At 40.5% G+C, this 22,880-nt stretch overlaps 1 protein-coding gene across 2 annotated transcripts; it reads right to left on the bottom strand.

The window, feature by feature from the left end:
• Window positions 1–976: 976 nt before the first annotated feature.
• On the bottom strand, window positions 977–22,880 carry LOC560278 (uncharacterized). 2 transcript variants are annotated; one of them, XR_012400665.1, is made up of 6 exons: window positions 22,843–22,880; window positions 20,461–20,561; window positions 14,698–17,378; window positions 14,529–14,550; window positions 3,834–4,528; window positions 977–3,235 (listed from the first exon to the last, which is right to left on the bottom strand). XR_012400665.1 is itself a non-coding variant. In XM_068218440.2 (6 exons), the coding sequence occupies exons 2-6, from the start codon at window positions 20,558–20,560 to the stop codon at window positions 2,403–2,405; spliced, it is 4,314 nt and encodes a 1,437-aa protein (XP_068074541.2). In that variant the 5' UTR covers window position 20,561; window positions 22,843–22,880; the 3' UTR covers window positions 977–2,402. The 2 variants fall into 2 exon arrangements, 1 of the variants encoding a protein (XP_068074541.2); XM_068218440.2 differs by having other exon boundaries at window positions 3,834–4,511.

Below are 22,880 nucleotides of genomic sequence, written 5' to 3'. Positions count from 1 at the left end.
ATACAGTATGACCGCCCAGCTGATGACATGAAAACAACAACACTGACAGACACGCGACTCCCACACAAACACAGAGACAAGCGCACACACACTAGTCATACACGCACCACGGATAAACAACCTACGCAGACACATCATAGAAGCGCAGATAGATCCACAACCGTGACACAGCCTTGGATAAGAAACAGATTGTACTTTAAGTGTGTGTGTCCCATTTGATTGTTGATCCGTTTCACAGGTCTGGAGTCAGCTTTAATTAGTCTATGGGATGTCTGACGTTTATGCTTAACATATTGTTCAGAATACCCACAAACCGCACGTGGAAATGTTCCTAGTTTATCTGTGTTTTAACCAATCAGGTTAGGACACCTGTATGTGTGACGCAGTTAATGACGTGATGTGAGAGTATAATTGTTATTGATTGGTGATTGTAAGCAGAGCGGCCAAGGAACTCATTGCGAGTGTTGAAGCTGGCTTCTCCGGATGAAACTGCAAACTATCTTTAGTAAACTTATTTTATTTATAAAAATCTCTGACTCCGGCTCTTCTTCATCTACCAGACTGGTCATTCTTTGCGTTAAACTGTATACTATCCCTACACTATCACAAGAAATCAACTTTTGTTATGTCGAGATCACGAGATAATTAAGTCGTGATCACAACAAAACAAGAGGAAAAATATTTGAATGCATGGCCTCTTACGATTTCCGTACTAAAGTAAAGAATTTCTACATTTTAATTGTAAGACAAGGATGACGTCTATTTAATGTGTTAAAAGTCATGTTAGCATGAGACATTGTCATATTTACATAAGCCATTGATATGAAGTAGTTCGTTTTGATGTGGTTTGTAAGGGTTTCAACATAACGTTGGTCTGAGGGTAGATTTTTGAACGTGTGAAGATGCTGGAACAACACTGGACTGTGGAGTATGCCCTTTGTCAACATTACAGAACATAAACTAAACTATAAAAATACTTACAAATCTTTTTAATCAGTTCATCACATTTCAACATTTGTATAGTTACAGTTGAACTTATTTATGTCATTTTCACTGATGTGTGTTGAGATGATGAGAAAAGTCCAGTTGATTCAAGTTAAACATTATGAGCAGCCATTAAAAACTGATAAAAGTCCTGAGCACTCAATCTAAAAATGTCAAAAACAAAGAGGAAACATCTGAACTGTTGGCTTAAAACCTACATTAAGAGTTAATATGAAAGAAAAATTAGTTTATCACCCTCTTTATTCTGAACACAAAGAATGAGATATACATGTCCTGTGACTGCTCAATAAAAGAGCAAATGTGATATAAAATAACCCCAGACAGCTCATAAGTATAAAGGTGTTCTGGAGGTATAGTGTATGGTTTAGGTAGAAAAGGCATTCACAACATGTTCATGAGTTGATATTCAGCACACTGAGATTGATGGTTTAGTTTTGTGCCAGAGGAGAACAAGAGTGTTGAATATGGTTTAGGTTAATGTTCAGAAGTGCAGCTAGAATGTAAAATAAGTCCTCATAATAATGAACCACAGTAGAGAGATGCTTTTGTTACACACATGTGTGTTGGGTCTTAAAGTTTCTTTTAAATCTTTTTTGACAGCTTCTGATTATTTTTCATCTTATATTCTCTTCCGTTCTACTCTTCTTGCTCTCTTTTCAGATCTTCAATCATTTTCTTCCATCTCTTTCTCTCTTCTTCTCGTCTCTCTTCATCTTCATGTTTTCTTCTCTCCCACTCCTCTTTTCTCTCTCTCTCCAGCTCCTCATAATGTCTCTTTGTCTCTTGTCTCTTTCCCTCATATTCTCTCTCCTTTTCTTCTCTTTCTCTTCTCTTTTTCAGTCTCTCCTCCTCCATCTTCTGTCGTTCTTCTTCTCTTTCTCCTTCATATCTCTTTCTCATTTTCTCCAGTTCTTCTTGTTTTTCTCTCAGTTGTTCTTCGTGTTTCTCTTTTCTTTCTTCTTCCTCTTGTTCTCTCAACCTTCTCTTTATCTCATCCTCCCATTCTCTCTGCTGTCGTTTAATTTCCTCTAGAATCTCTTTTCTCTCATTTTCAGCTTCTTTTATTTTTCTTTTCCATCTCTGTATCTCCTTCGTTTCTTCTTTTCTTCTCCAAACCCCTCAGTTTTGTTTCTTCTTTTTGTTTCGTCTTTAATTCTTCTATAATTTGCTCTTGTTCATTTCTCATCTTGTCTTGGTCTTGTCTGTATTTCTCTTCTCTCTTTCTGTCTTCTTCTTCTCTTTCTTTCTGCTGTTGTTCATACTGTGATCTCTGATTGTCGATCTCTCTCTTCATTTCTTCTATTCTCTGATCATATTCAGCTCTCTGCTGTTTTTCCTCTTCTAACCGTTTCTGGTTTTCAATCTCTCTTTTCTTCTGTTCTGTTTTCTCCTTCTCTTCAAACTCTTTTCTGAGTTTTTCTTCTTTCAGCTTCAGTTGATTCTCCATTTCCCTTCTCTCCTCTTCTGCTCTGTTTTTCTTCCTCGAGTCTCTTCTTTATGTCCTTCAACTCCATCTCATATTTGGCTTGTAACTCTTCTCTCTGTTTCTGAATCTCTCTTTCTCTCTCTTTCATGATTTCCTCCATCTTCTTCTTAATGGACATCTCTGCCTCATCAAACATGCTGTTAGTGAAGTATCCACCCTGATTATTACTCTTCACATCTTCTATCATCTTTAACAGCTTCATCACTTGAGTTTTGTCTTGTTTTTCTCTGTTATTGAACACCAGGAATCTGTTTCCACAATCTCTGATCAGTTTCTGCAGATCTGCAGATTTGCTTCTCCTCACATAATCCTCTATAGATTCATCCTCGAGATCGTCTCCTCTGGTGAACAGAACGATGCTGAACTGAGCAGCTTTTAGACCAAATATCTTCTTGATCAGATCTATAGTGTCTGATTCTACCTGTATAAATCTTCCCACACTCAACACAATGACAAACACATGAGGTCCAGGAGCTGACAGTGAAACACACTTCACTATTTCTTCCACCACTTGATCATTTGGCAGTGTTGTGTCAAAGAGTCCTGGAGTATCAACAACAGCTACTGATCGACCATCAACTTCCCCAACTCCTTTCTGACAGACAGTCGTCACTGAATATGTTGATGATTGACTGTGAAACTCCTTTCTTCCCAGAATAGTGTTTCCTGTTGCACTCTTTCCGCTTCCTGTTCTCCCAATCAGCACAATCCTCAGACACTGCAGATCTTCTAAACGTTCAGCAACTGAAATTATAGACAGGTCAATGATTAATGAGTTTCAAGTTCTTTACTGTGTTATTGTTGTTTTTCTTATATAAACAGATCAAAGTAATCTTAATAAGACTTTTATAAACAATTTAAAAACAAATGTTTTATAAATAACCTTTCCTGATAATAAATCTGTCTGTATCAGCTGTAAAAGCAGATAAATGCTTTGCTTTGTATGATTTAACAGGTTATGAGATTGGGTTTCTGTAAAATTGGGAATTATTATGGTTTAAATGCTTTTAGACATTTTGTTACTGTCTAAATGAGTATTGTTCACTGACACTGGGCTAAAGATTACCTTATACTTTAACAAAATTATTAAGTAGATTACTGTGACAACAATATACATAATGGAAAAAAAAAACTTTCAGGGTTAAATCTTGATAATATGTTGATTTAGAGATTTTATAGAGAAAAACAAAATGATTTAACATGTCAATATGGTCATCAACACTGTCAGATACAAAAATATGACAAATAATCACAGCCAAATCACAAATTCTGTGTTGATGTAGACAGAAATTAATATGAATAATGAATAATGGACTGAATTATGAATAAAACTACTACTTACAATATGTCTGAAATGTCTGTTCCAGTTGTTTGATTTTACTCTCCATTTTAATCAGTTCTTCTTTATATTTCTCCTCTGTTTCACATCTGACTCTGCTCTCTTGAGCTTTCACATACATCTGAAATGAATATGGTTCAGTCTTCATCTTCTCTATATACTCCAGCAGTTCTGGGATCTGTGTTGAGTCTTTAGGTTTCTTTAACCCAATCACTCTGTACTGACCTCCACAAAGACTGATCAACTGTTGACACTCTGGGTAGGTGTTGACAAAATCAATCACAAATCCTTCAACAGGAAGCTCTGTTGTGAAGAGCAGAATGAAGTGACGCTTAGAGTCAAATATCTTCAGGATCTTCTCTATTTCAGCTTTATCTTCATCAGTCAGTGGACCAACAGGAATAATGATGAGGAAAGCATGAACTCCAGGATCACTGAGAGACACACAGCGGAGAGTCTGATGCATCACTTGCTCCTCTGAGAGACGACTGAAAGCTTGAAGATTCACAAGACTGATCTGACGACCATGAAGATCCACATCTGTCCTCAAACTCTCTTCTTCATTTTGATTTCTTGGTTGTGAGTGAGTAAAGCTTTTCTTTTTTTCTCTTATAAGATTTGATATTGAGTTCTTCAGTTTTGCATCACTTCCACATAGCACCAAGATCTGCTTGGGTTTTCCTGTGAGATACATATTTCTGTAATGAGCAAAAGCAATTCAGACAGTAACACTTTTACTTTTCAATCTGGAAAATTTTCCATTTAGAGCTTATTTGAGTTGCAGTTCAAAAATAACGTAATGTTGCAACGTAATGTTTAAAGGTGTCATAGAATACATGATAAAATAATTTAAATTGTATTTTAACAATAATCTGATGTGGTTGGTTTTAATATCCTTTTATTATTGTAAGGACATAAAAAATCCTGTAAGTAAAAACAACTATAATTAATAAAAATAAATATTTCTATATCAAAGCATAGTCTGAAAAAAGCAAACAAACACGGAACTTTAGCACAATGAGCAGAACATGTTTGATGAGATAAACACAAAGATCATCAAATATGAAACTGTCAAACACCATTAAAACAGTAGTGCACTTACCCTCAAACAACAGATTTGTATGTAAAACAACAGTACTTAAAACACTGGTCAGGATGTAGACTTGGCCATTTCATTAAATTTAGTACAAATACAGTGAAAATATGTTAAAATGTATAAACATTTGGTGTCATTCAATCCAGGGACCCATCACGCTGACATGGACTCCCCACACCCCAGATCCCCCTCACCTGTGCTACAAGCCCTGTCACCTGTGAGCACCCTGATTGGTACCATTATATATGACACTGTGGAAATTCGTATAATCTGGTTCCAAATTAAAAATGGTATATATAACTGAAAAGAGCTGCATGGTGGCACAGTGGGTAGCATGCTCACCTCACAGCAAGAAGGTCGCTGGTCAGTTGGCGTTTCTGTGTGGAGTTTGCATGTTCTCCCTGTGTTCGCGTGGGTTTCCTCCGGGTGCTCCGGTTTCCCCCACAGTTTAAACACATGTGCTATAGGGGAATTGGGTAAGCTAAATTGTCCGTAGTGTATGAGTGTGAATGAGGGTGTATGAATGTTTCCCTGTGATGGGTTGCAGCTGGAAGGCATCCGCTGTGTAAAACAGGTGCTGGATAAGTTGGTGGTTCATTCCACTGTGGTGACCCTAGATTAATAAAGGGACTAAGCTGGTAAGAGAATGAATGAATAACTGAAAAGTTATATTCTTTGGTTTTTAAAAATCTAATTTCATTGAATAGCTATACCAGGCCAAATGTTGGAAACACTTAATCTATTGTCTTTATGCATTTCCTGACCATCAGGCAGGGTCCCAAATGGCTGACTGGATTAACCCCTTTGCATCTGAATGGTTACTATTTTGTTGATGAGATAAGGACTGGGGAAATGCCGTTTACATGGCTGACTCCTGTGCTTCATTTGAATGCTTTATTTAGATTAGTCTTCGCCTTTATGAATCACTGCCTTCAAAAATGTATTTAAATTAAATGCACTAGTTTAGATTTATCAATGATGAACACAACAACGGTGAGTTCTCAATAAAATATTCTACTCTGAAGATACTTGAAAAGTCTCCTGGATTATCTCTCCCTCAATTCACAATAAGTGTTGGTGAGTCTGTTAAATGGCACTGGCTGTTCTATTTGAGATGTAATCACCAGGGGGCGTCAGTAAGAATGCAAAAGTCAGGTTTTGTAGTTAGCTGATTTGTTACAGAATTTATTTAGTCATAAAGGAATGTATGTGTGTGTGTTATTTTCTAGAAACAAAAGGGAAATATATAACAAAAAATTCAATTGCAATTCGTATAACATATATAATCAGTGTTGGGAGTAATGCGTTACAAAAGTAATGTATTACAGTAATGTATTAAATTTTTCTGTAACGCAGTAGTGTAAGGCATTACTAACACATTTTCAGTAATATTTTACTCGTTACATGTTCAGTAACGCTTGAGTTACAACACACTTTTCGCCCTCAAAACATCATCAAATAAAAAATACCACAGTTCTATTTTTTGTTTGTGGTTAGTGAACATTAGTGTGTGTTGTCATTAATCTCCTGGCTATTGAAACCTTTTTACTTTGAACGCGGAGGTTTTTCAGCCTCTGAGCTGGAGGTCCAGGGCTATTGGCTCAGTTCAGTTCACGGAGGTGCATGGCTTAGAGGAGATCGAAGCTGTTGCGGAGGTGAAAGGATACTAGTTTTAAGCATGCACTGCTGTATTAATCTACCCTGATTTCTACCTTTCTTTATTAACTGCTGTAACAGGGTGGTCTGAGCATCAGAAACAGGAGCCATTGTGGAAGCAAAGGGGTGTTCAGCATTAGGGGTTTGTGCTCCCTCATATAGGTTGAGTGAGTAGGAGCGTGTAGAGTGTGGAGCATCCTCCTGATTGTCCTCCATAGGCTTGTCTGGCTCATCTGAACCATCCTCGAATTCCTCTTTCCTCCAAGGTTGATAGTAAGGGCCAGTGCCAGGCATATCCGTTGAATCAAGAGGTTGCTGGGTTTCTGCTGTAGAGCGTGGCTGCTGATGATATATTGCAGGATGAAATCATCATAACGTGCAGGGAGCTGAATCTTGCGGCGTGGGCGCTCATGCTGAGACAATGAGGGCAGGGAGTGACTAAGCATATCCACTGATATTCAATGAGCTCCGGCTCGAAGGACCATGTGGTGGCCAGTACGGGGACTAGCTTTCACTATATCCCTCTTTAATGCCCACCTGATGACATCTACCACAATGTACAAAAGCTGTGGCAGCTGGATGCACTTCCTCAGAAAAGCACTAAACTGGTGACTCGATCTAATCAGGATCAAATGGCAATGCACCAACTTGACACCCAAACTATCCGAACACGTTGATGGCGTACTATGATATGCAGCACCTCTTCTCCGTGTAGAACCCTGGCCCCCTTCAAAGGCCTCCAAGGAGGCAGTTATGGCCCGTCTTCGTAGCTGTGAAAAGCGGCTCCTTCAAAAGCCACAACAAGCAAGGACGTATACCAGAGAGATCCAAAACCTAATTGATGCTGGGTATGTCAAGGAGTTGCCCTCCTCTGAAGTGGAGAATGCCCCTGTGTCCTGGTACATACCCCACCACCTTGTGCATCACAACGGTAAAGAGCGGATTGTATTTTACTGTTCCTTTTCCTACCAAAATCAGTGTCTGAATTCCCAGTTACTTCCTGGCCCCATCCTTGGGCCTTCCCTCCTTGGAGTTCTACTTTGTTTCAGGCAGTAAAAAACAGCAATAAGTGGAGACATCAAATCAATGTTCCACCAGGTACACCTATTACCTCAGGATAAACCTCTTCTGCAATTCCTCTGGCGTGACCTGGACTGTAGAGCACCTCCATCTGTATATGAATGGCATGTTCTGCCCTTTGGCAAGACCTCAAGCCCTTGCTGTGCTATTTACATCCTCCAAAAGATCATCGAAGATGCACAGGCAGCTGAGTTCATTAGCCATTCCATACACAATTGCTTTTATATGGATAACTGCCTCCAAAGTCTACCCACTCCAGAGGAAGCCAAAGATCTCCTACAGAACCTACGCACTGTCCTCTCCTCTGGTGGCTTTGAAATCAGAAAATGGGCCAGTAATGATCCTCAAGTTATCAGTGACCTACCTCCTGCAGCCAGGTCAGAACAAACGGAGCTCAGGTTATCACACCATCCATCTCTTGATCCCTCAGAATCCACATTAGGCCTTCACTGGAACTGCAACAAAGACATCCTCAGATACAGGCACAGAGCAATTGAACCTACTACCCCAACCATGCGTCACCTTTTCAGAGTTCTTGCTAGCCAATATGATCCTCTTGGCTATATCCTTCCTTTTACTACAAGAGCCAAAATTATTGTACAGCTATTATGGGGAAAGACACGAGATTGGGATGATCCAAATCTTCCTCATAATCTCCAGGAAGCTTGGCTTTCATGGGAAGGTGAATTACCTGCCCTTTCCACCATCACTTTACCTCGCTGCATCACACAGTCTGTAGACCCCACCTCAGCCATCCACGATCTTCACGTCTTCTGTGATGCATCAGAGCAGTCCTACGGTGCAGTTGCTTACATGCGTACAGAAGATGATCAGCAGGTAAATGTGTCTTTCCTCATGGCAAGGTTCTGCATTGCCCCCAAAAAACGGCTATCCATTCCACGACTTGAATTATGTTCTGCTCTCATAGGAGCTCCGCTAGCTAATCTCCTACGAACAGAACTCACCCTCCATATCAGAAAGACTACCTTGTGGACTGACTCCATGACCGTTCTCTGTTGGGTGCTCTCTGATTCTTGCCGCTACAAGATCTTTGTTGGAACCAGGGTTGCTGAGATTCAGGAACTCACTAAGGGCCAGGAGTGGCATTATGTGAATTCAAAAAGCAACCCAGCGGATGAGCTAACTAAAGGAAAGCTGCTAACTGACCTTGGCAAGCCCTGTAGGCAGAATCAAGGACCTGCCTTTCTGTCTCAACCATTTGAACTATGGCCCATTAACCCCAATGTAGATCAGTCTGATGACCCTGTAGAGCTGCGCAAGTCCAGTTTCTATGCCCCTAATACCCCTTTGTCCCTGACCCCAGTCAATTTGCCACTTTTCAAGACCTCCTTGACTGCACAGCTACCTCCCTTCAGGGGGCAGCAAACCCTTCATCAGCAGAAAACTACCATGATGCAGAGACTGCCATCCTAAGACGAGCCCAGATAGAATCATTTAAGGACGATTTGGCCTGCCTTCAAAACCAAAAGCCCCTTCTATCTTCAAGCCATTTACTCTCCCTTGCCCCTAAATTAGATCCTACATTAGGACTCATTCGAGTAGGCGGAAATCTACGTCAGAGTAGTGATTAACTTCCTGATACCATTCACCCAATTGTCCTGGATCCTGCACATCCTATAACAAAACTCATAATTAAGGATTATGATGATCACTTACACCATCCTGGAGCAGAAAGACTTTTTGCTGAATTAAGGAGAAAGTTCTGGATCTTAAGGGGTCGTGAGATGGTCCGTAAACACCAACATAAGTTCCCTAAATGCCAGCAGTTCCGTACTCATCCTATTATTTCCAGAATGGCTGATCTTCCTCCAGACCGTCTACGCCTTTGCAAACCTCCATTCTACTCAACGGGGGTAGATTGCTTCGGGCCCTATACGGTAAAAACTGTCAGACGAGCTGAGAAAAGATGGGGAATCATTTTCAAATGTCTGACTACTAGATGTATACACCTTGATCTACTCTGTCACATGAACACAGACTCCTTCCTGATGGCACTCAGGTGTTTTGTTGCTCGTAGAGGGAAACCAGCCAAGCTGCTTTCAGACAGAGGAACCAACTTTACTGGAGGTAATAAAGAGTTATTGGAAGCCTATCATTCCCTAACCAATGACCTTCAGATAACCCTGGCCAAACAGAGAATTACTTTCAAATTAAATCCTCCACGTGCACCCAACTTTGGTGGAACTTGGGAACGTGAAATACGCTCCATCAAAATTGCCCTGGAATCAACCCTAGGTGCTCAAACGGTTAGTGAAGAGGTACTACGCACAGTCATGATTGAAATCAAAGGCATTCTAAACTCTAAGCCCTTAGGATATGCGTCAACTGATGTTGCTGATCCTGACCCTGTGACCCCTAATTTGCTTCTCATGGGGCGGCACGATGCTTCCCTTCCTCTCGTAACATACCCTGACTCTGAACTGTGCAGTCGCCGTCAATGGCGTCATAGTCAAATCCTTTCTGATAATTTTTGGGCTCATTTCCTCAGAAATTACCTCCCCTCGCTTCAGTCCAGACAGAAGTGGCGCACTGACAAGCCTAACTTACAACCTAACACTGTTGTTCTTATTCTTGATCCCCAACTTCCCCGGTCTCAGTGGCCAGTAGGAAAGGTAATCTCCCTCCATCCAAGCAAGGATGGCTGTTATAGGATTGCTGATGTTCAGGTTAAGGATCGGATCCACACAAGGCCCATTGCCCGCCTAGTTCCTCTCCCAGCCTCACCTGATCCTTCTTAAACTGTCAAATTTGCATTACAAATTTTGGGGCGGCTGTTGAGAAGTTTTGTTCCTAAACAGCAGATTTAGTGTCACACCCCTGCTCCGATTATGGTACACTCCAATCACCTCATTCAGTCTCTGGCCAATCAGGACTGCCTCAAGGGCTTTATTAACTGCACCTGTGCCCACAGTTTGCTATTCTCCAGCAGCACATGGCTGAACTGTGCAGAGGACTGAATTTGATCTCCTTTGTTTTCCTGTGTGTGCGTATTTGACCATGTAAGTGGCTTTTGTATGATTTAAGTTGACTTAAATGCTCATGTTTCGTGTTTGCCATATTTCTGTTTAGTTATGTACTTTGTTTGTTGGTAAACTGAAGCATTTGTATTTCTGTTATTTCCTTACTGATTACTGAGACATTGTATTTCTGTTATTTCCTTGCAGAAAACCACACACACACAATAACCCACACACACACTCACAGACACACAAACACACACATACACACATTTCCTCCTGAGTACAAATCCTTGTTGATGCTAATAAACACAACTAAATAGTGACTAGACTGGACCTCTGTTCTTACCGACAGCACCACTGGCTTCAAGCTAGCTACCTAAACAGTTCTCTCCTAACCTCCTTTTTAGGTCGTAAGGCAGGCGGTTAAACAGGATAACAGGGAAATCAAGGCTAAGGGGCATGGAGCTTCAGAAGGCCTGGAGAGTGTAGCTGCGGAGGGCCTGGAGCATGGAGCTGCGGAGGGCCTGGAGCTGCGGAAGGCCTGGAGAGTGGAGCTGCGGAGGGCCTGGAGCGTGGAGCTGCAGTGGCCCTGGATCATGGAGCTGGGGAAGGCCGGGAGCGTGGAGCTGTGAGGAGCCTGGAGCGTGGGGCTGCAGAGGACCCGGAGAGTGGAACTGCAGAGGGCCTGGAGCATGGAGCTGCAGTGGCCCTGGATCATGAGATTTCGGAGGACCTGGAGTACTACGGGAAGCCGGCAGGACTGGAGACTTGTGGGGAGCTGGCAGGGCGAGGAGCCGGGCTGGAATCGGCAAGGCGAGGACCTGGGTTGTGACCGGCAAGGCGGGGAGCCGTGGCCGTTCGGGAAGCTTAGGCGGCGGCGACTCTGGCAGCGTCGTCGACTCTGGCAGCTGCGCTGGCTGCGGCGTCAACTCTGGCTGTGGCACTGGCTGCTCTGGCGGTGGCAGCCCTGGCGTTGGCAGCTCTGGCAGTGGCAGCTCTGGAGGATCTGGCAGCTCTGGAGGTTCTGGCGGCATTGGAGGATCTGGCAGCTCTGGATGATCTGGCAGCACTGGAGGGTCTGGCAGCTCTGGAGATGGCCTTTCAGAAGCAGGAACAGACTTGGGACAGGAAGCCATCTTGTGAGCTGGCTGTGTAAAATGGGTCGCAAGCCCCGTTGCCAGCGGGTCTTGCTCTCTATAGCCCCCCTCTGCAGGTTTATTCAGCGTCAGGCAAGCAATGGTCAAACGGGTATATTCAGGCAGTAAATAAATCGTAATGCAGGCGGCTAAACAGGATAACAGGGATTGCAAGGCTAAGGTCTAAACACAAGAAACAAGGCAGGGAATACGCTTTGTAATGCTACTGATACAGCTAACAAGACTCGGCAAACTGGAAGAGTGAATGAGTGGTTTATGTAGGTTGTGTCATCAGTCTCTGACATGGCTCAGCTGGTGAGAGTGTAATCAATCTTGATGAGTGAGCATGTGTGAGTGTGACCGGAGAGTATGTATGTCTATGCAGTCCAGAGGAAGGCGGAAATATAGTCCATGGTGTTCGTGTGAGAACCAGCGATCTTTTGACAGCGATCGCTGGTTATGTGACAACTATCAGTAATACATTAAGACGTCATGGTTTAAAATCATGAATCGCAAGGAAGGTTCCCTAGCTTAAGTCAGCCCATGTCAAGGCCTGTTTGAAGTTTGCCAGGGACCATCTGGATGATCCAGAGGAGTCATGGGAGAAAATCCAGTGGTCAGATGAAACCAAAGTAGAACTTTTTGGTCTGAACTCCATTTGCCGCATTTGGAGGAAGAAGAATGATGAGTATCATCCCAATAATAATACCATACCTACAGTGAAGCATGGGGCTGGAAGCATCATGCTCTGGGGGTGTTTTTCTGCACAGGGGACAGGACAATTGCACCATATAATGGAGAGGATGAACAGGGCCATTTATTGTGAGATATTGGGTAAAAACCTCCTCCCCTTAGTCAGAGCATTAAAGATGGTTCGTAGCTGGGTCTTTCTATATGACAATGACCTAAAGCACTATGACATCATTAGTAATGGCGTTGGCAACCCAGCTGTTAATTCTGTCAAATCAGAATGGCAAAATATACCTAGCCTTTTTAACAACAAGACACTCATCCTGGTACTCACCGTCCAGTCTACAGTTCACCACCACTAACTCACCAGACTCAATATTTTTCCCAATTGTTCCTGTGTGCTCTTATTGTCGTGGATTATCCTTGTGTCTTCATTGTCTCCAGTGTTCCATGTACAAAGAGTCCAACAAAGACTTCAAGTGAAGACAAAGAGTCTCAATAATCATGATCAGGTACATTAGTATCTGCTCAGTCAGTGCCATGTTTAAAACACCAAGATTTGTGCCTGCAGGTAATCTCATCCCATTACCTGCTCCACAATGGCCTTGGTCCCATATTGGTATAGGGCTTGTAACAGACTAACTCTAATGGTTTCACCTGTATTCTTGTTACAGTAGACTGTTTCTCTAAAGCTCTCTGAACCTGAGCCTCCTCTACGTGGTTCACTGTGGAGAGGCAGATCAATGAGGTGTCCTACAAACTCCAGCTCTCCATCAGGTACCACATTGCTTAAACCCTTCTCTTCCTCTACCAAAGATAACTCAGGAGTTTAAATGGATCGCCTTGCTCCAGAAGTTTCGGACCAGTCTTTCTTCTGCAGGGTCAATGAAATCTTAGGTTTTTGATTCCAGGGCTCTCAAGTGGAATGCCTGGTAAACTTGAGAGCTATGGAGCCGAGGAAAGCTCTTAAGGTTCAATTACAATATCTAGTTTACACTGACTTCCTGTGTGTGTTTACGTGTGTTTATCTAGAATTCATTCTAGATAAAATTTTAATAAAAAATGTTGCACCAAAAATATTTTGTATTACTGCATGACATGAAACTACACATATGTTGTATTGACACCTATTAAGGATTATGCAGAAAAGTAGTATTTAAGCATTTTCCTCCACTATTTTTCTTTAATCTGGGGTCACTATTACATTTACATTGTCAACTTACATTTTAGGAGGCACTGAGTGATTCAATAAGAAAGTGCGATATACACAAGACGTGCTAATAATAAAAAGGGACAAAATTTTGTTACAGAAAAGATTGGGAAATGTTTTTTTTTATATAGAGAGAAGAGTGTTTCTACAGGTGGTTTGTCAAGTCCACTATGGAGTGATTGTAAAAAAATGTCTGGTGCCGTAAAGTGGCCGTGGAAATGTCCTGCAGGATGTGTGCGGATATTGGGTCTAGTGGGCAGGTTGTGGGATGGGCAGAAAGAAGTTTGGATACTTCCCCCTCTGTAAGGAGGGAGAAGCAGGAGAGTGAATTTACTTCAGAGGGTGTAGTTTGATGGAGATGTGGGTTGAATGTGGTGGGAAACAGACTGCTAATTTAAGTGAAAAAGGAGGCCAAATCTCCAGCTGATAAATGAGCTACTTTGTAGCAAATGGTTTAACTTCCACTTAGATCCAATCAAAAACACCCTTAAAGGAAAATGGCACAGATGTAAGCTACATATTTAATCCGCAGTGTATAAGGTAGTATCATTTTCACATTATACTCCGAGAACTTTCAGAAGGGCTACTTTTACTCAACAAACTCACAAACACAAACAAAACTCTAATTGAAAGTATTAATTAGAACAAATAGTTTTACTTACACTATATTTTTTGGCATGTAATGATTAATTGTAATGATATGTTAATTTATAACATATGTTAAAATAGAAGGTAAAATATTCCAGGGCTTTTCAATTTAAAACATGTGCAATTATATGCAAATTAACAGCTTGTAGTTGCATAGTGCTGGTGTAGAAACAATAAAAAGAAGAAAAATGTATGACTCACCCTTACTTTTCCTTGTGCTTTGCTGAAAGAGACATATGACTCTCATTAACAATGAATTAAACATTGAGTGAACAGTTTGTGCCAACCATATAAGTACTCTTAAGAGTATAAGGTATAGTAGCTCAATACGCTTAAAATAATTCACTAAATGTTAATGATAAAATAATACCTGTTTTAATATGACTGTGTCACTCTCCTTGGTGTAGTCCAGTTTCCCCAGCGCTGCACATTTGATCTCATACTCAGTTTCTGTTCTCAGATCAGTCAGAGTAACTGTGTGTTGATCTTTCAGCACAGCTTTAGACATCCAGACTGAGTCCTGCTGCGGTTTATATAGTAATCTGAGCTTCACTGTATGAGGATCTGATGATGGAGGAACCTGCAGAACCACAGAGTTTTCACTGAGCTCTTCAATGACTGGACAGACAGGCTGTGATGGAGGACTGAAGAAAACAGCTTCATCATGGTCACTTTCATACAGGAGGATGCAGGAGCCTGGATGGGCTTTGTAATCTTGTGTGGAAACAATAAATTTAACAGACGGACTGTCATGTGACCTCATCAGCTCCTTAAAGATGATAAGCTGTTCCCTCATGTTCTCCCTGATGTTTCCAGTGAGCCATGTCATTGATTGAGGAGAATTTTCTGGATTCTTCCAAGTCCTGAGTTCCTGAGAGTTAAGATGGTGATCTAGTTGAGAAAGCAGCTGGTCTGGCTGCTCAAGGGAACTAAATGTGTAGCAAACCACATTCTTCACATTAATATTTGTGAAAACTGTATCTAAGCTTGTGTTCTCTTCAGCTCCAGACTCCAGTAACTGTTGAAGAATCCCTCCAACTGTGTTTAGTTCTGTCTCTTTCAGTCTGATCCACTCCAGCAGATTCTTTGTGTTAAATGGAGACTCTTCATGAGTTTGTAGAAGATCAGTCAAAACACGAGTCTCTTTTTCACAAGCTTGAACTGACTGGATCAGCAACTGAATTTTATCATTGAAGTCTCGTCTATAGATTTGGCAGAATTGCTTCATATCTTCAAACTTCTTGTGAAAAGCACTAAATGTGTTTGTCCTGATGTCTTTCAGAAGTTCACTGCACTTGTTTTCAATACTGCCCAGATTTTCAATCACAGACTCTATTCTGGTGATGAGTGTCTTCTCAATGAGCCTCAGATGGATCACATCACTTTCTCTGGTGTAGTTCAGTTTCCCCAGCGCTGCACATTTCAACTCATACTCAGTTTCTGTTCTCAGATCAGTCAGAGTAACTGTGTGTTGATCCTTCAGCACTGCTTGAGACATCCAGACTGAGTCCTGCTGTGGTTTATATAGTAATCTGAGCTCCACTGTATGAGGATCTGATGATGGAGGAACCTGCAGAACCACAGAGTTTTCCCTGAGCTCTTCAATGACTGGACAGACAGGCTGTGATGGAGGACTGAAGAAAACAGCTTCATCATGGTCACTTTCATACAGGAGGATGCAGGATCCTGGGTTACTCTCCATTTCCTTTGAGGACACTATGAATGTAGTTGGTTTAAGGTCTTCTGAATCAATCAAGTCCTTAAATAACTTTAAGTTTATCCTCATGACCTTTAAAACATCATTAGTGAGCCAACACTTTTCTTTAAAATCAGGGCGTTTCTCATCAGTTTCTTGTTTTGTTGGATTCAGATAGGCAGTTTGTTGAAATAGAAGCCAATCTGAGCAGTTCAATGATGTGAATGTGTAACTGACCAGATTCCCGACCTCCAGATTCATCCTGATGGCGTCTATGTTGACTTGTATCTTAACATCCTTCAGCTGTTTGAGGATAGTTTCAATGATCTCAGACTCTCTTTCTCTCTCTTTCAGCCATTCTGTGAGGTCACTTCCTCTGAATGGAGACGCTTCATGCTCTTGTAGAAGTTTGTTCAGTTCAGTTTCCTTCATCACGTCTCCACGAATGTTTGGCAGCAGGGAGCCAAGTTTGTTCATAAGCCTCAGCTTATACAAGTAGCAGTTTTGTTTCATTTGCTCTATTTTACATTTAAATGGTGCAAATACTTGAACAGGAGAGTCTTTCAGAAGATCACTGCACTTCATCTCAGCTGTGTTCAAACTCTCAATCACTGATTCAATCTCTGTGATCAGTTCCATGCTGATGTCTTTCAGAAGTTTTGAAGCTTTTGAGTGAAGTTTGTTCAGAGGATAAAGCCAAACTCTCAGTGGCACTGCCAGCTCTTGGCTTTCTTTCAGAAGTTTTGGAAGATCAGCAAAAACCTGCAATGCATCTTCAAAAGTGGTGGGGTTAAACGGTAGCTGGAAGTCTCCATGAAATGTGCATGTGAATTTATTGACAGCATCTTTCTGATTCTCATTGCTGGTAATTTTAGCCTTTGCACCGACTGACACGATGCTCTGTAGTTTCTCAAGAGCCGCTTTTACTTCTCCTTTTATGTTGCTTTCGTCCTCTTCTTTGGAAACGTCTCTATCAAATACAAAACAGGCATTTGCTCCATACAGTATTGCTGTGACCACATGTGTGCCTATACCATTAGGATCAGGAAGATTTTCTCCAAAGGGTGATTTATTCAGTGCATCAATGATTGTTAGTTCTTCAAACCGGCTGGTTGATTTATAATGTAGAGTGAGTCTCTGCTGAATGAAGGATGATTTGGTGTCCTTGAGATACTTTGCTGCTCCACTAACATGAATAAGATCACCTAAAAAACTCAGTTTCAGTTCACCATTAATGTTGAGTAATTTGGATTTCTCCTTAATGGTGTCTGATTCTGTGACATCGAACTCTGTATTAACTTGAGGACGAGCACAAATATTCTGCAGCAGCTGCTCTTTATTCCACAGTCTGACCCCTGTGAGGAGACAAATATAAAATAATTACAATTGCAGTTCATATTTAAAACAGATTTTAATGTTGACTGATGTTGGTTCAAGACAAATAAAGTAAAAATATAATGTTTGTTTGATTGGTTATGATTTGTCTAGAACAGTGGTTCTCAACTCCAGTTCTGGGGAACAACTGGGGCCTCATGTATCAACACTGCGTACGCACAAAAACTTTGTGTACGCCAAGTTTCACACTCACGTTTGGATTTCCTAACAATGAAATTAACATGAGAATGTGCATTGGTCCATGCCAAGTTCATGTCTGGCATACGTGTATTTCATGTGTGTGTTTGCTTTATTTCCATTGGCGACTTCTAGAGGCAGTTATGTTAAATTGCACATTATAAAGTATCAACACCTGGAAAACATTGCTATATCAAATGGGTTAATTGACACAATATTTTTTTTTTTACCAATTATGTGATTTAGAACATATAAAAGCATTTGCATATGTATACAACCCTTAGTCTATGTCAATGGCTTATTAGAGGACATTGACAATGGTCAAATCAGAAGGGAATGAGTTTTTAGGGATCACAGTGATTTTCTGGCCCACAAAGATGACTGGCTTATTACCCGTTTCAGATTTCCAAGAGCTATCCTCTTGGAGCTCTGTGCTAAGTTGGGTCCAAATTGGGAACGAGAGACAGCGAGGAGGCTCCAAGGTGGCAGGGTGCACGATGGGTGGCTTCTTGGTGAGTGATGTATTTAAAGATATTATTCCAACTAAATTTTTTATTTTATTTTATTGAGCGTAGTTATTTAACTACATGTCAGGAGACCACGGTTATCCATTAAAGATGTGGCTGTTAACCCCCCTCAACAACCCAGTAACTGACCAAGAGCACAGATACAATGATGGCCATTCTCACACTCTTGCAGATAAAATGCCGGTGGCGCTGCCTTGATAAGAGCGGAGGGGTGCTGCTATACCGCCCTAACAAAGTGTTCCTCTAATACAGTGGTCCCCAACCCCCGGGCCGCAGACCGGTACCGGTCCATGGATCAATCAGTACCGAGCCGCACAAGAATTAATTATTTTTAAGTTGGCAGATAAAGTAGCTGCATTTAAAGCCAAGCTGGATTTGTGGGGACGGCAAGTGAACAGAGCCATAATGGACATGTTTCAAACATTAGCGTGGATTTTGTGTGTGACTGAGCCTGCGCCCTCATTTGCCAAGCTGGTGCACGACCACCAGTCTTCGCTGTTAAAGGAGTTTGAACGCTACTTCCCAACCTCAAAGGACCCACAAACGGCCAAGGAATAGATATGTGACCCATTTGTCAACAAACCAGCTGAATCCAGCATGACCAACTGCTGGAGATCGCAAATGATGGCGGCCTTAAAACAGTGTTCGAGACAACAACTCTGCCGGTGTTCTGGATTAAAGTCATGGCAGAAAACCCAGAGATCGCTAACACAGCGCTGAAAACCCTGTTGCCATTCTCAGCATCCTATCTATGTAAAGCGGAGTTTTCTGCAGTGACAGCCACCAAAACAAGGGAAAGGAGTAGACTGGACACAACCAACACCTTCGGGTGTCAATAGCCCCTTTCACACAGTGATATCAGTAAATATATGGAAAATTTCCGGAACGACTTTACCGGTATATTCAAAAAAGCGCTGTTCACACAGGCACGGACGTTACGGAATTACACCGGTAATTCTGACATCATTAACCAGAAATGAGCTCTAAACGGCTGCGCTTGTATTTGTAAACATCTCACTACATTACAAACTTTGTGATTGGATCAGTATTGAGAACAACTTCGATGAAAACACAGAGAAACTTTTGCATGTGAAAAGTTCAGAGCTTGAAGGTAAACAAACAACGGCTTATCATAAGCTTCTTATCGATAATTAATTACACGGTTGCCATTAAGAAGAACATAAAAACGTTATCTGCCTAATTTCTAGCAGCTAAATGTGTCTGGAAAAATATTCAAAGGCTTTTATTCTCATAAACCTCGTGGACGTGAATGCGTCTGACTGTTCTGATTGGCTAAAGCAGACGTCTCACGTCAGCACGTTCTAGACGTGCACGCGCTCTTTCCGGCAATCTTCCTTCTGCCATTACGCCTAGATGGGACCGTGCAAAGAAACAAGCTCCCATTGATTTAGCCTTACGGACAGTTTTTGATGTTATAATATGTTATATTGTTGGAGCAATGTGTTAATAAAGTTATTACTTCCTAATGTTATAATAGCATTGTAATGTCGGAGCAATGTGCTAATAAAGTTCCCTATGAGTTCACAGTGGATTCATGTTTGTTATTATTATTATTATTATTTCAACCCCCCGGTCTGCAGTAAAATTGTCAAGCGTTGACCGGTCCGCAGTTTGAAAAAGGTTGATACTAATCCAAACAGTAAAGTGTCGCCCACAATTGAGGCAACTCTCTCCTTAAAGGGTGTTAGTTCAGGATGCCCTGTCCCCCCGTCTGTTCGCTCCACAGGTGTGTCCCTGTTCTCCTCTTAACCTGCACCTTCACATCGGACCTTTTTTTTTTTTAATTCATTCACAGTGCGATGTTCAGACCCTACTGCGTCAACCGCATCAGCTAAACTCTCACACTCGATTTTTTTTTCTTTTGTTATTAATTCTGGAGGACAAACTTGCAAATAGCCCAGTTTTTCTCCAGTCGACCTCTGATAGGAGCACCTCACATTCACATTCTGTGAAGTTTCTCTTCTTGTTTGCTTTTGCCATTGCTTTTTCATTTGGTTTTGCCAAAGTAGAGTCATTACCATATTTATTAGGGGGAGGAGGCAGGGAGGGGTTTTGTGCTCATGCACGTGCGCTCAGTTTCACGTTCATTCAGATGTACAAACAGAATATGCGTGTGATTCCGCGTATGCAGTGTTTCATACATTTTTATTGTGTACACACATTTACAGCTTGGTCCGTACGCAATGTTTTAGTATGATTTCCATGCAAGTCTTTGTACATGAGGCCCGTGGTGAATACAATACAGCGTAAAGTAATTTTCAGGAAAACTGCAGACATTTGTTTTGTTTATTTCAAGACTGATTTGACTAATAATCACCTGGTATTAATGCATCTTTTCTGCAGTCATATAGCATGCCCAGCTGGAAGGGTCTTCCAAGAGCTGCTGTCTCAATCACATTTACTCCCACTAGATCCATACTAAAGAAAGAAATCAGAAGATTAAAATGATGTATGTGCAGTTTTAGAATTTATAAAAACCTACCAATAGATAAACCTTTCGAGCACAGGTGTCAAATCTAGTTCCTGGAGGGCTGCAGCCCCGCACAGTTTAGTTCCAACCTTGCTTCAACACACTAAAGCTGCGGTCACACTGCACCATTCTCCCCACAGACTTCCATTCATACGCACGCAAATACGTAAGACCGGGAACGCAAGCTTGTACGACAAGTTTTGCAGTTCGCTGCATTGGAAAGTTCAAGCTTGGTAAACTCTGACCTGTAGAATTGCATCACTTGACTGCGCAAGACCAGTCAAGGATCAAAACATGACATCTCTGTACAGACATTTAAAATATGAAGCAATCGCTCACTTTTATAATGTCTAATAATCTTGTTTTATCCCGCCCCTTTTCACAGTGCTTTACTACAGAATTTCACAAGCTCAAACTCTAGTGTGACCGCAGCATTACCTGTAGGTTTTAAACAAGCCTAAAGGCCCTACATCAGACTACAAAAAATGTTTGCGATGTGTTTCATAACTGAGAAAACAGCATAAGATGTAAACGTGAGCTTAAAAAAATATGTTTTGGCAAGCCAGTTCTGTTTTAATCATTTTAACCATTCAGGCTGCAAAAGATGAAAGAGAAACTAATTCAGCATGGTTTCTGTGTGCATCGCACGTCTGAGCATGCATTACCAAACGCAATTCTCATTTATATAATTTCATGCAGTTGTAATTCATATCAAAAGTCTTGAACACAAATCGGTTCAGCAAAAACTTAAAACTCTTTAAAAGCAGCAGTTTTTTCCAGTATCATATTGAAAGCACATTTAGTTTTTATAATTCAGTTTTTGCCATTAATAAATGATTAAATGTTTTAATTTTAGGGAATAAAAAGTGTTTTTAATTGTTTGTCAACTCTGTCATGGATGATTTTAGTAATGTTTAGAAATAACAATATATCATGGCAAGAAAAATCCTAATGGGTAGTTACTAAATTGGAACTGAATTGACAGTAACAATTTACAGTTTTACAACTTTTTAGCCAAACATTATACTCGCTATAAATGCTAACATCACATGATACTAATGAAATCAGGATTAAAATATTTTAAATTGTCCAATATGTGCTTAATGAAATATTCAGATTTCCTATTGTAATTGTGGTAATAGTATTAGTATTAGTAATAGACAGTTTACAGTTTAAACATTTAAAATTTAAATATTGGTGATTTTTTATTTAAAGAAAAGCAAAATAAAATATTTTTACACTGACTACACTGGACATCAAGAAATCATGATTTTTGGTAACATGATATTTGAAAATGATGAACAGATTTTATAAATAATCAAAAATGTAACAATTGTTTAAAAGCTGAAAAACGATGGCTTTGGTCACTAAATGTACCTGCAATAATAGAATCACCCATATACTGTAGTTCATGGAGACCAACATGTTTTTCTGGAGTTTTCTTGCAAAACTTGGCAAACATCAATAGAGCAAGCAAACACTGAGATGAATATAGTCTGCAGTACAAATAATAGTTTTAAAACAAAAGTTAGTTTGCTTTTATTAAAATGACAGAGAACATTTAAAAAGATAAATACATTAATTTTAAAATGCTATCATTTTTTATTACCTTTAAAGTAATCGTTGTGCTTATATATATATATATATATATATATATATATATATATATATATATATATATATATATTTTTTTTTTTTTTTTTTTTTTTTTTTTTTTTTTAGCCCACCTAAAAAGTTCAAAGCTGGAGCCTGGCCTGTGCTCCAATCTTGTGTATGTTCAGCAAATTGGTCAGCTTTGATGTGATAACTTAGCTATATAAATAAAATGTTATTACTTTGATATGTTAGTTATGTAATATAAAGCCATACAAGTCTTGATATCAAGGGTACCCTTTAAGAAAAGCTGTGACAAGATCATTTATAACAGTAAAACTGACAATGCTGCACCAGAAATGAACACAATGCTCAACAACTTTTACAAAAGCTTTACCTTTGGACTTCTTTACATCTAAATGTGGAAATTCAGTTTGTGTTACAGAATAAATCTTACAGTTTTGGTTCTCTAAACAATTCGAAAGTAACACCAACTGTTTCTTTAAATTACAGCTAAAGTTTCTACTACACGCTGAATATAACTAAAATGATACGTTTCTTCCAAATTTATTACATTTAGTTGCATATTTACATGTTTATTTCCCACAAAGACTGTATTTAAAGCGAACATCATACCTGCACGTCGAGATTTGTCTTTCCCTTCATGAAAGCAG

The sequence above is a fragment of the Danio rerio genome, chromosome 3, assembly GCF_049306965.1.
Source record: "Danio rerio strain Tuebingen ecotype United States chromosome 3, GRCz12tu, whole genome shotgun sequence".
Classification (NCBI taxonomy): Eukaryota; Metazoa; Chordata; class Actinopteri; order Cypriniformes; family Danionidae; genus Danio; species Danio rerio.
The sequence above is the reverse complement of the archived record's forward strand: the minus strand, read 5'-3'. Positions and strand labels throughout refer to the sequence as shown.